The sequence below is a fragment of the Olea europaea genome, unplaced genomic scaffold (assembly GCF_002742605.1).
Source record: "Olea europaea var. sylvestris unplaced genomic scaffold, O_europaea_v1 scaffold3209, whole genome shotgun sequence".
In the NCBI taxonomy this organism is placed as follows: Eukaryota; Viridiplantae; Streptophyta; class Magnoliopsida; order Lamiales; family Oleaceae; genus Olea; species Olea europaea.
In genome coordinates, this window is record NW_019250934.1 from 22,195 (window position 1) to 33,347 (window position 11,153).

An 11,153-nucleotide genomic window follows, 5' to 3' on the forward strand; every position below is an offset into this window, starting at 1 on the left:
TTTTTGGCTCTTCTCCTAGGATTGCTTTCCTTGAGGATCTAGCAAAGTTCCTTTTAAGTTACCGCTTCCCCGTATCGTTCTTTTTCAAGAATGTTACCTTTTGTTCAAAGGCTTTACTCCATGGGGTGCTCGTGGTTTAGCTATTCCAAACTTCCCACAGTCGGTGACAATCTCTTGATACTCAAAAATGGCATCAACAGATGCCGGGTCCACACGTGTTCGTACAGGCACGTGGAGAATACGTCTTCAACGCTCGACTAAACAGTTCGGATGCCGGCTAAAGTGATCGAAAAACTTGAAGATACGCGAATACAATTTCACCTTGACGTACTCTGAATAGTCGCAAGTGAGTAGAAAAGGATAGGAAAAGAATAAGAGATCCAATAGCTTGAAATGTACGGAGTAGTGTTTATTTTCTCCTCCAAAATGTACCAAAAATTAATAACCCGTTCCTTATTCTTTTTCCCAGGTTTTTTCCTCTTTTTCTCTTTCTATATATGTGTTGTTTCTTTTGTTCCACACCTCTCTTTTCTTCTCCAAATGCGAGAGTATATATAGAGTTTAAGGAAGACGTGGTGGCCATTTGATCCGAACCTTGTGCCCCTACCTCTTCCTTATACACATCATATTCTTCTTACACATACATTTATTATATTGACAAGGGTCAATTGCCCTAATTTCTAGGCGATATTCTCGTCTTAAGATAAAGTAGATGTCTAATCAGTCTCTCACAGAGATATTCGTCAGGTTAGCAAATGTGGCAGCCTCCTCGTTTCTTAGGACTTCAGCTCTGTCTTTCAGAATTTCTAGGCCGACGGAGGTAGCAACCTCCTTATCTCTTAAGACTTCAGCCTCGTGCTTCAGAACTTTGGCAAGTCGTGAACATGAGGGCTTTAACGTAAACCCTTCGTCTAGGTTTCGACACATATTTGGTTGAGTGACACCTTGGCCAAAATAAGGACCTCGACTTCTGTAGTCTTTGTAACCTTGTCTTTTCCTATATTTGGGCTGATTCTTCCAATGTTCTTAGTGGGGCTTCCACGTGTAGCTTCTGATTGCTAACTTAATACGGGGAGTAATAGGAAAAATGATTTTGGGGAGTCCATTTTGGATAAACATATTTCAAAAAGGAGAAGATGAATATAGTGGAAGAGATTTCACGTTTTAGGAAAAGTAATTTTGGAAATCGATGGGAGGTGACCTTGTATTTGCAGTTGTGTTTGGGGTGATTTTGTGAAAAGAAGAAGACAAGTTCTTGTTTCGATTTTTTATTTAACCCATATTTTTTTTTAATAACACTTACTCCATGATTTGGTATCCACTAATTGCAATATCATGCCGCATAAGTAACTTTATTTGCCTCATCATAAATTTCACAATGGTTGATTTAGTGATGGACAGGGTATCATATTACAAAATTCAGTACCCAATCAGATTATTAATCCCTCCATATCATAAAAAACTTCTTGATTTGGCAATGGCATCCATTAATTGCAATATTGTGCTACATAAGCAAATCCATTTGTCACGTTATCAATTCTGTCACTTTTTCGAAAGATCGTTGATTGACCAATCGATGAGGTTACATATTACAAAGTTCAGTGATTAATAGGGAAACTTTTAAATTTCAATGACCCACTGAAAACTTTGTGAAAAGTTCTATGCTCAAATCAGATTATTAATCCGTGCTTTGAATTAACCGTACTATCAACTAGTAATATAATTATGCATGCAAAATATATTTGTATAAGTAGAACACCACAAAATTTAGTCGCACTATTCTTTTTTGGACACTTGAAATCATAAATTAATTTTATGTTCACGACTTATTCGTTAAATTATTACATGTCGCTAAAATTGTCCAACTTAATTTCCTATTTTTACCTACCTTGAAAGTAATCCACCACCCACTTTATGTAATAAAATTTCAATCTAGCATGTCAAAATCCACTAACTTTGAAGACATCATTTATACACATCCTTCCAATTCTCCAAGTCCAACATTGCCTTCACATGCATTTTTTATAAAAGCTGATTTTCCCCCCACTTTGCCATGCATAACCATCCAAGGACTCCAATTTGTGTAAGAAATAAATAATTTTTTTAAAAAAAAAGAAAAAAAGTGCCACGTGTCCATGTATTAAATTGACCAAAATTATATTTTTCTTTTTTTCAACAAAAATAAGATTTTTGAAATAACCTTTCATCAAAAAATTTTGCATAAAATGTTTTCAGTGAGATCGAGACAATTTCCAATGAATTTTGAATTGTCAACAAAAGGGATATACATAGCTTCTTAATATCGTGCCTGAACCGAAATGTGTGAACTGAATGGCATTCATCAAACATCTAGATGATTAGGATCGCAATTAGATGGGTTCAACGTTCATGAAGACTTCTTGAAGTTGTAAAATTCTTGTCTGTAGCCAGTGCATCAACATTCTACAGAACGTCTCCTGAACTGGTAGTCAAATTGCTCTCTAGAAGCTTGGGGATTGTTTGGGCGGAATCATTTTTCAAACAATTAGTAAGAGATTAAGTTAACAATCTCTAAAACATTGGCCACTTCGATGGAATTGCGTCCTAATTCAGTATCTTGAGGAGTGTTTGGACCTACTGTCCTCACAATCCTATTTATAGCCTCGCACCTATTTAATTGTTAAATATTACTAGTTTGGTTTCAAGAACTATATAAAACTTAATAAATAAATATCATATTTGGAGATTGAAGAGTTTGTTTAACAAACCTTCACTCCTCATACAAATAGATATAAAATTATTTATTTTTTAGTCGAGATTACATTTTGTGTACGTATATTAAGCTCCTGTTTGATCCTCATTATCTTAAAATTCCTTTTTTTTTTTTTTTTTCAATCACACTTTCACAATAAAACATTTTACATGTAAATTCAAAATTTTTCCCTATCTTTAACCATGCATTCGTATATATATTAAATAAATAAATAAAGGGACTCGGACATAGAGATAAATGTATGTTTAAATATTAAAGCGAAAGGTGCTTATCTCCACATTCAATCAAACCAATCTAAAAAGTTGAGAGGACAATGAACATTTAGCTCCAATTTTCCTTTGGAAGCAAGCAAACTAAAGACAGTGATCCACCTGACCTAAGGCTGTAATTTCTCTCTCAATTGCAATTCTGATGATCATATTCAAACTTCACATTACATCAAAGCAAAGCTTCATAAGGAATTCATATCGCCACTTCATTGCCTACAATTCTCTAAAGTTGCAACATGCCCAACTTTTCAATTGACAACACCAACATTAATTAGTCCATGTTTGGCCCCTTCTTTTAAAATTTACTTTTTTCAAACTCATTTTCAAACATACAGTTAATAGAATCCACAACTTTGATTAAAATCTACTAAAAAATTAATTTTGGCTATATAATACAGGGGCTTAATAGTCAATCCTGCAATGATTTAGCATACAAAACTTCCATTTTTTACAAAACTTGCTAGCATTTGTTTTCGATATGTATTGGTAAGTAGTATTGTTATATGATTTCCAACTTTGTAGATGCACAAAATCTACAATTGCTGGCATACTTGGAAAAAAATATATTTGAAACCATCATGGTGCTTAATGTGTTATATATTCGACGATCTAGTTATAGAAGTTACGATCAAGTTTAAGAGAGAACTTAAAAACAATTCTAATGTAGTTGAGTAGGGAGTGTTTAAGTACGCGTATGTTGTTGGAATTGTATGCATGCACAAACGAGTTAAACAACTAGTCATATAATAGCTTATCTACCTCTCATAATTTTTACGGAGAATGTGATACCCTTAACAATAATATAATTTAGTGCATATTTGGCTGGTGATCAACTTTATAAACACTTCTGGTCAAATATGCTTTTTATCTACGTATTTGGTAGGATCTGTAATTACTATTAACTTATTATTTGCTTATTTTATAGAATCTGCAACTTATAATTACTTAAATATAATTTAATCACCAATCAAATATGATTTTAACTTGTAGATGGATGTAAAGCACCGTCATATATTTACTATTTCGAGTGTCCAGGTCAAAGGAAACGTGTGAGCAGGCCATTGGCTGATCCCAACTGTATGTATTACTCAGAAGAGTCTACTATCCCGTGAGAATAATAAATTCCAGCGGCAATTGAGCGGCTCCTCAGTTACAACTCCTCTTGACTCTCTCTATCTGTCTCTCTCTCTCTAAAAACCACACAAATACACACTCTTTCTCTTTCTATACCAACACGTTTTCTTTATACTTTTACTGATGTTTGCGTTATAGCTTGTTGCATTCTTAATGTTATCAAGAAGAAATGACAAGTGAATACTCTCTACAAGGTTTGATCCAATATTATGAATGAAATCTTAGAAAAATTCTGGGATTTTGATGTTATTCACATTTTCTATTTTTCAGTTTTTATCCCACAAAACTAAATGGGGAAGAAAGGCAGTGGCTGGTTTTCAACTGTCAAGAAGGTGTTTAAGCACCCTTCAAAGGACTCGTCGGAGAAGAAGGTTAGTTGACTGAAATCAGAATTCTATTTCATTTTTATTTGGGACAAGATTTCTCTATCTCATTGTTACCTTGAGCTGGAACTGTGTTCAAATATAAATGTGTATGTTCTTGATCGATCTGTAGATATGCCAAAGCATAAGATTGCCTTACACTATTATATTTAATGTAAACTCTCAAATCCATTGTGAATATGGGCGTAATTTGGTTGTTTTATCGTTTTATTATGGTTCTTATAAATAGGGATTAATCCTTTAACTCTTTAGGGTCGTAAAAATTTTGTAGATATCTGGTCCCCTAATCAACACTGCCGAATAAAAAGTAGAGCTGATGACACATTGCTATCCTTCTGTCACATCAAACCAACTTGATCATCATGTGCTTACTCTTATTAGATCCCAATCATTCCACCCATTTGATTTGATTTTTTTTTTTCAAGGGACAAGAATATAAATTCATGATTTTTTTTTTTTTTTTGAAGTGTAGATTTATTAGTTTAAGTGATGAATGATGATTGCTAATTATGGAACTTGATTGGGTTTCTTAGAAGGAAAATGTCGAGAAATGGCAATTCGAAGTGCCAGAAGTTGTGTCCCTTGAACATTTCCCGGTTGAAAGTTCGGATGTTACAAATGTTGAGAGTATTGAGTCGTCTTCAGTGGCTGAAAATCAGAATCATGCTATTGCTGTAGCTGAGGCGACTGCTGCTGCGGCTGAAGCTGCTGTTGCAGCTGCTCAAGCAGCCGCCAAAGTCATTAGATTGGCCGGTTATGGACGACTCTCCAAGGAAGAAACGGCAGCAACTGTTATACAATCCTATTACAGAGGATATCTGGTAAATTCCCAATTTTCCGATGAATAGAACGAACAAAATCTTAGCTTCTCTTTTCTCATCCACCTTACTAAAAATGCCATTAAAACATAAGAATTCTATAGATTGTCTTTATAGACAATAACCTCAAACTTGGGAACTTTACAGGAGTCCCAGTTGTATGTTTCTTGGATTTAAATTCAGAAATTTGCCTGATGACATCGCTTCAAGTTTAAGCCATGTTTGGTAGTGATTAAAAGTTACTTTTCTAGAAAGGAAGTTAATCGCAGTATCAATTTCGTGATATATGATTACTTTTGCTTACTTGTAGGCAAGGCGAGCATTACGAGCTTTGAAAGGATTGGTAAGGCTGCAAGCTCTAGTGAGAGGCCATAATGTGCGCAAGCAAGCTCAGATGACAATGCGATGCATGCAAGCACTTGTACGCGTGCAGTCAAGGGTACGTGCACGAAGACTTCAACTAGTCCACGACAAGTTACATGAACAAGTAGAAGAGAAAATGAGACTAGATCGAGAAGATAAGAAGAAATGGAGTCAAAATGAAACCCACAAAATTACCAGGAAAAATTCTCTGTGGAAACATGATTCTGAAATGCAAAGGGAGAGAGCTCTGGCCTACTACCAGGTTGGATATTCTTTTAAGTAGTAAACTTTTATTCTAGGCCAACCATTCTGAACATGACCTAACTTACAATGTACTAATGTTGGATATATGTTAATAGCAACAACACGAACGAGTTTTAGGTTCTAATCAAAACTTTGACGATGACGGAATTTACGGCCCCGAGAGCGAAGAATCCCAATGGGGGTGGAATTGGCTCGATCAGTGGATGGGTGCACGACCCTACGATTCTCGACAAATGGTGGCGCTCGGAAGTTCCTACGTGACAGGTACCACAATAGACATGATGTCTGAGGAAACTGTTGAAAAGGACTCGATCACAGAAAACGTGAACATGGGCCGACACAGCGGAGGCCCAACTGAGACAGGCCTGTACACCAGACGAAAACCACAACGTACTGGCTCGAACGATGTCCCTAGCTACATGGCCCCAACAAAGTCTGCAAAAGCAAAAGTAAAGAACCACGGTCCAGTCAAGCAGCAAAGCGCACAAGGAGCCCAGTGGAACTCATCAACCAAAAAGGAGATTATGAATGGGCTTAGCTATGACTCATCCAGCTCAGGTGGACCAACATTTTATCAGGCTTCAAGGATCCCAAGCCCAAAGAATAATCGACGTGGACCGGAAAAATGCATTGCAGGCCGTAGCCCAGAATCCAGTAGCGAATGGAGACATAATTTGGGCTGATTGGATAATTATCCCAAGAGAGAACTCATGGGGTTCCGTACATCAATGTCTACTATCACTTGCATCTCTAGCCAAAGACCGGCATTCCAACTATTCCCTGCTCACTCTTATCGGTGCTTCCTTCTGATATAGATATTTCTACTATAGGATGAATTTCATTACACTTTCTAAGTGTTCGATTGTTTGTATTGTATGTTCATAACTTAAAATCTATTTACTCTACCTTCCTTTAGGGATTAGTAAATTCCATGAGAAGAAAACAGTGTGTCAAAATGTAATAATAATATTGGTCTATCGATAATATACTCCAATCTAAGTTTCTCTGTAAGAAATATACTTTTTGTCTTGTTTGAATTTTCTTTTTAGTTGATAAAATTATAATTACTAAAAACAAATAGTAATTATGAGTCATGCAAATGTGCGATTAAAATTAGTCTTTGCTTTGAAAAGTAAATTATAATGAGCTATAAGGAAACCCAAACAAATACGTATACGATATGGGTATGTTGGATTATATAAAATTAAATTAAACCACGAATAAAAATCTTATATATCTCTATCTTATATTCAAGTCTGTAATGAGCATGCTCGTGAATTTAGTTTTATCCATCATAGTTCAATTTAATTCGTCGTTTAATCATGAGAGTAGATCTTATTGGAGAGTAATTAGGTAAATTAATAGTAGTGATACGTGTAATTTTGGATATTGTGTGTATATAAATTAAAATTGATCTTGATTATCAATCATAAGCACCCATGAACTCAAGAAATATGAAAGATTCCCACTTGTTCTCTTAATATCACCGAAAAGAATAATCGTGTTTTTTATTTTATTTTATTTTATTTTAATAATTTACTGTCAATAATTGAATTATACAAAATGGAAATAGGAGATATTTTTTTATTTCCCCCATCTATTGCGAGGGCAACTGACTACGGCGTCCCTAGGGTGGTGGAAGAGTTGGTTGTTGAAAGTGTTTCTTCTCTCTCCACCTCCTCCTTTTCCGATACCTTTCTGAAACCCTAAAAAATCATCGATCTCAATGCCATTTTCACATTTCCCCGTTCAAAAAGACAATCAGGATTTCTGAGCATATAAATTTTGTCTTTAATTGCGGCAGAATCTGTCAAAACAAGAAACGTGCGCGGGTGGGTTTTTTTATAAACAACACGGGTCGGGTCGGATTTGAATGATGATTTCGGCACCGGATCTGGTTCATTATGTGTGCATTGCCAGGGGTACCACGGTGTTGGCTGAGTTCAATTCGAAGGATGAGAAACTTGGATCGATCGCAGGAAAATGTTTGGAGAAAACGCCGTCGTTTCATTCCATCTTCACCCACACCGTCCGGTCTCAAACCTACACTTTCTTGATCGATGACCCTTTGATTTATTTCGCGATTTTTGATGAAAAACTGGAGAAATGTGAGGGGTTGGGCTTCCTCAAGAGCGCAAAACAAACGTTTGACAAGTTTTTCCAGGGCGATCTGGGGAAGAAGAGGTTGGACCGGGTGAGTGCTCATTGTTTTCAGGGGGAATTTAATCCGGTTTTCCATCGATTGCTGGGTCCGGGGCCGGAATCGGAACCAGCGGTTCCAATATGTGAAAGATTTGACCAAAGCGACAGTTTGTATTCCGGTTCAGGCCATTTGGGAGGGCCAAATGGGGATTCGTCGATGAACTTGAAGAAGAAGAAGAAGAATAGAATGTTTGTGAATTTTAAGATTGGTAGCGGGGACATGAAGGGTAGAGGAGGTATCGAGAAGAAGGTCGACGTTGGGGCTGAAGATGACGATAGGGACGGGATTTTATTGAGCCGGGAGTTTTCAGCGGTAATGCACAAGAATGAGATGTACTCATGTCAATTGATGGGAAACCACAACCATCAGAAAGCCAAGAAAGTTTGGAAAAAGCAAGCGTGGATCGTGTTATCGCTTGATTTGTTCGTCTGCACCATCTTGTTCATTGTCTGGTTGTGTGTTTGTCGCGGTTTCAAATGCATTGATAGTTGAGTTGATTCAGAAAACGATGCAAATTCCATTTTTTCAGCTATCTTGCTGTTCTGCCATGGCTGTTTGCTTCTGTTCTGTTGGTAATGTTGATTTTTAACAATAAAGTTTATAATATCATGGGAATAGTTTATATTTATGTTTCTCTTGTTTACTTGCTAATTGGTCCTTTTTCGATTGTGTATACATGCACTTATTATAGGTGTCGAATGCAAAATTGTTTCTTTATAGAGGAGTCATTGAGATAATGAATTCAAATTTAATGCTTAGACGTATGAATGAAAGTGCTGCTTTCTTATTTGTTAGGTATTTGATTCTTTATACCTGTTCATAGAATGTTAATACTATAACTGCATTACTTCATGAAGTATTTTTTTTTCCATATAATCAGTTTTCCTAACTCTTAATTGGCCCAATGAAGAAATGATGAGATTCTCAATGGCTATGATGGAATTACTGCTTGATGCATTTTTCTCTATCCCTTCTTACCCTGAAAAAAGTAGGTGCGGTGCATCTTATGTTCTTGAATTGATAACCATATTTTGAAAGTGTTGACCACACCCACACAGGGATGTATGTTTTGGTATGGTTGTGACCTTGGGAGTAGACATCCTTTCATTGTCACCTTTAAAGATGGTGTTCATGATTGAAAATTTGAGGGTTCTCGTATTTCATCGTAATTTCTTTATTGTTGAGTCTAACAAAAATAATGTCTCTGCACGTGCCTTTTTAGTTTGATATTCCTGGCCTAAAGAAGAAATTCCTGCATTGTTGCATTGGAATAACTTTTGGCATGGTAAGTTAGGACATTTGGTTTTCCCCTAATGTTTTGTGCCTAGTATTATTAATTGTGTATATCAAAAGTTGAGTCGATACATAATTTTTCCAATTAAAATGGGAATTACTAATTTCTTTAGATTTTCCAACCGAAGCAAAGGAGTTATTCCCCAGAATCTAACTCTAATAAGCAAATATGAACGCTAACATATGTTCTATTAGATCAGAGATGTCATTACAAAATAAATAACTCGGAATATATCTCAATTGTTGGACTTCAAAACTTGTCCGAGAAATTATCATTTTCATTGAGAAAATATTTGGAGTTAGAATGCAATTATATTGATGTGGATATGAATATACATTAAAAAACGACACTAACTTCAAAAAGTTGTTTCGTTTGTTTTCTTACACAATCTATCGCTTAAGCGCACCGGAATAATAAATAAAATAAGATGAAACAGTGTAAACAGAAGACAAGCAAAATATTAGGTCAAGCAAAAGAAGGCTTCATGGACCTTCTCTTCTTGAACTTGGCCTTGTAGCAAGCTTGCCTCAGTTTCTTTGTTCTTTCAGTTAGTTCCGTTTCAGACAGCGTCTCTAGCATCCTTTTATGTTCCTCCAGGATTTCAATCTCATTCGTCAAGCCCAGTTCCTATAATAAAAAAAAAATAAATAAATAAAATGAAATGAAACTTGCTAAGTGAAATCCCGTAACTAACAATTCATACGACCACCATACCGTTGACATAAATCTAACAACAACAAACTGAGCAATCTCAGACATGAATACTTATTTCCCCTATTTCCCCTATCGACTGGAAGAGAATTAAGTTTAAAATGGTGTTAAAAGGAGTTTATATGAAACACTCTATATAGATGACTTACCTTAACATTATCGATGAGGCACTTTATGCCCTTTATCTTTTTATGAGGCCATCGCAAGATGTTCAGTTCTCTGCATCGTTTCTTTAAGACGTACAAACTGACATTCAATTCCTTGGCAGCTTTAGTTATTGGAACATCAAAGTATTTCTGAATCTCATCCAATTCCAGTGCACAAGATTTGTATCTTCCGACACTTTTCATTTTCATCCCATTGTTTCTGTCTGAAACTGTTAATTCTTTCCCATAACCCACATTCATGGCTTCACTCAAAACATTTTCACTTTGATGGGCATGAGAATCAGCCATAGCTGTCTTCAAAGGCTCAGCGTCAACACATAGTTCAGTGTAAAGAGATTGTAGGTTTGACGAATCCCACAAGTCAAATTCACCAGAAATTTCTTCGAAATCAGCTAGTTCATAGTTGGAAGTATAGCTATTTTGATACGGTAGTAAATATTGTTCACATCCAAATAGACTTGGTACACAATTGTTGAAGTCATCTCCAAAGACGAACTGTTGTTCCCATGATCTACAAAATGAAGAAAACAGAATGAGTTTCTGTTCATTTTAACGTTCGACTGGACAAGATTAAGAACGACTGAAAACGAGGGTTGCCAAAACGTGTCATTTCAGTCACGTGTCTAGTTTTGTCCAATACAGTATACACACGATAGAAGAAATCAAATGGAAAAATCAACATAACTAAACTACGTTACCCGAGAGGCTGCTCTTCTTCGAAGTATAAGCTGTCAGCCTCATTCGGTTTTTCCAACTTACGAACACTATAATCCATTGCAGATGGAGAGAATACAA

The 11,153-nt window shown here is 36.0% G+C and overlaps 3 protein-coding genes across 3 annotated transcripts; 2 read left to right on the top strand and 1 right to left on the bottom strand.

Moving 5' to 3' along the window:
• Positions 1-4,164: 4,164 nt before the first annotated feature.
• On the top strand, positions 4,165-6,960 carry LOC111385570 (protein IQ-DOMAIN 1-like). Its single transcript, XM_023009974.1, has 5 exons — positions 4,165-4,349; positions 4,426-4,526; positions 5,072-5,359; positions 5,667-5,981; positions 6,079-6,960. Exons 2-5 carry the CDS (start codon positions 4,446-4,448, stop codon positions 6,664-6,666), a joined length of 1,272 nt encoding a protein of 423 aa, XP_022865742.1. The 5' UTR covers positions 4,165-4,349; positions 4,426-4,445; the 3' UTR covers positions 6,667-6,960.
• Positions 6,961-7,859: 899 nt separating this feature from the next.
• On the top strand, positions 7,860-9,139 carry LOC111385572 (phytolongin Phyl2.2-like). The gene is made up of 4 exons (XM_023009977.1): positions 7,860-8,608; positions 8,716-8,758; positions 8,878-8,981; positions 9,097-9,139. The coding sequence occupies exons 1-4, from the start codon at positions 7,860-7,862 to the stop codon at positions 9,137-9,139; spliced, it is 939 nt and encodes a 312-aa protein (XP_022865745.1).
• Positions 9,140-9,945: 806 nt separating this feature from the next.
• On the bottom strand, positions 9,946-11,133 carry LOC111385573 (protein RKD3-like). The gene is made up of 4 exons (XM_023009978.1): positions 11,057-11,133; positions 10,341-10,869; positions 10,195-10,221; positions 9,946-10,107 (listed from the first exon to the last, which is right to left on the bottom strand). The coding sequence occupies exons 1-4, from the start codon at positions 11,131-11,133 to the stop codon at positions 9,946-9,948; spliced, it is 795 nt and encodes a 264-aa protein (XP_022865746.1).
• Between the last annotated feature and the right edge of the window lie 20 nt (positions 11,134-11,153).

Excerpts from the sequence above, each read along its gene's own strand:
- LOC111385572 (XM_023009977.1), top strand. The coding sequence starts at position 7,860 with ATGATTTCGGCACCGGATCTGGTTCATTATGTGTGCATTGCCAGGGGT. Across the intron at positions 8,609-8,715 it reads ATCGTGTTATCGCTTGATTT|CTATCTTGCTGTTCTGCCAT; the intron begins GTTCGTCTGCAC and ends CCATTTTTTCAG. Across the intron at positions 8,982-9,096 it reads GCTGCTTTCTTATTTGTTAG|AAATGATGAGATTCTCAATG; the intron begins GTATTTGATTCT and ends GGCCCAATGAAG.
- LOC111385570 (XM_023009974.1), top strand. The coding sequence starts at position 4,446 with ATGGGGAAGAAAGGCAGTGGCTGGTTTTCAACTGTCAAGAAGGTGTTT. Across the intron at positions 5,360-5,666 it reads CCTATTACAGAGGATATCTG|GCAAGGCGAGCATTACGAGC; the intron begins GTAAATTCCCAA and ends GCTTACTTGTAG. Across the intron at positions 5,982-6,078 it reads GAGCTCTGGCCTACTACCAG|CAACAACACGAACGAGTTTT; the intron begins GTTGGATATTCT and ends ATATGTTAATAG.
- LOC111385573 (XM_023009978.1), bottom strand. The coding sequence starts at position 11,133 with ATGGATTATAGTGTTCGTAAGTTGGAAAAACCGAATGAGGCTGACAGC. Across the intron at positions 10,222-10,340 it reads GCCTCATCGATAATGTTAAG|TTTGTTGTTGTTAGATTTAT; the intron begins GTAAGTCATCTA and ends GAGATTGCTCAG. Across the intron at positions 10,108-10,194 it reads TTGTTAGATTTATGTCAACG|GAACTGGGCTTGACGAATGA; the intron begins GTATGGTGGTCG and ends TTTTTATTATAG.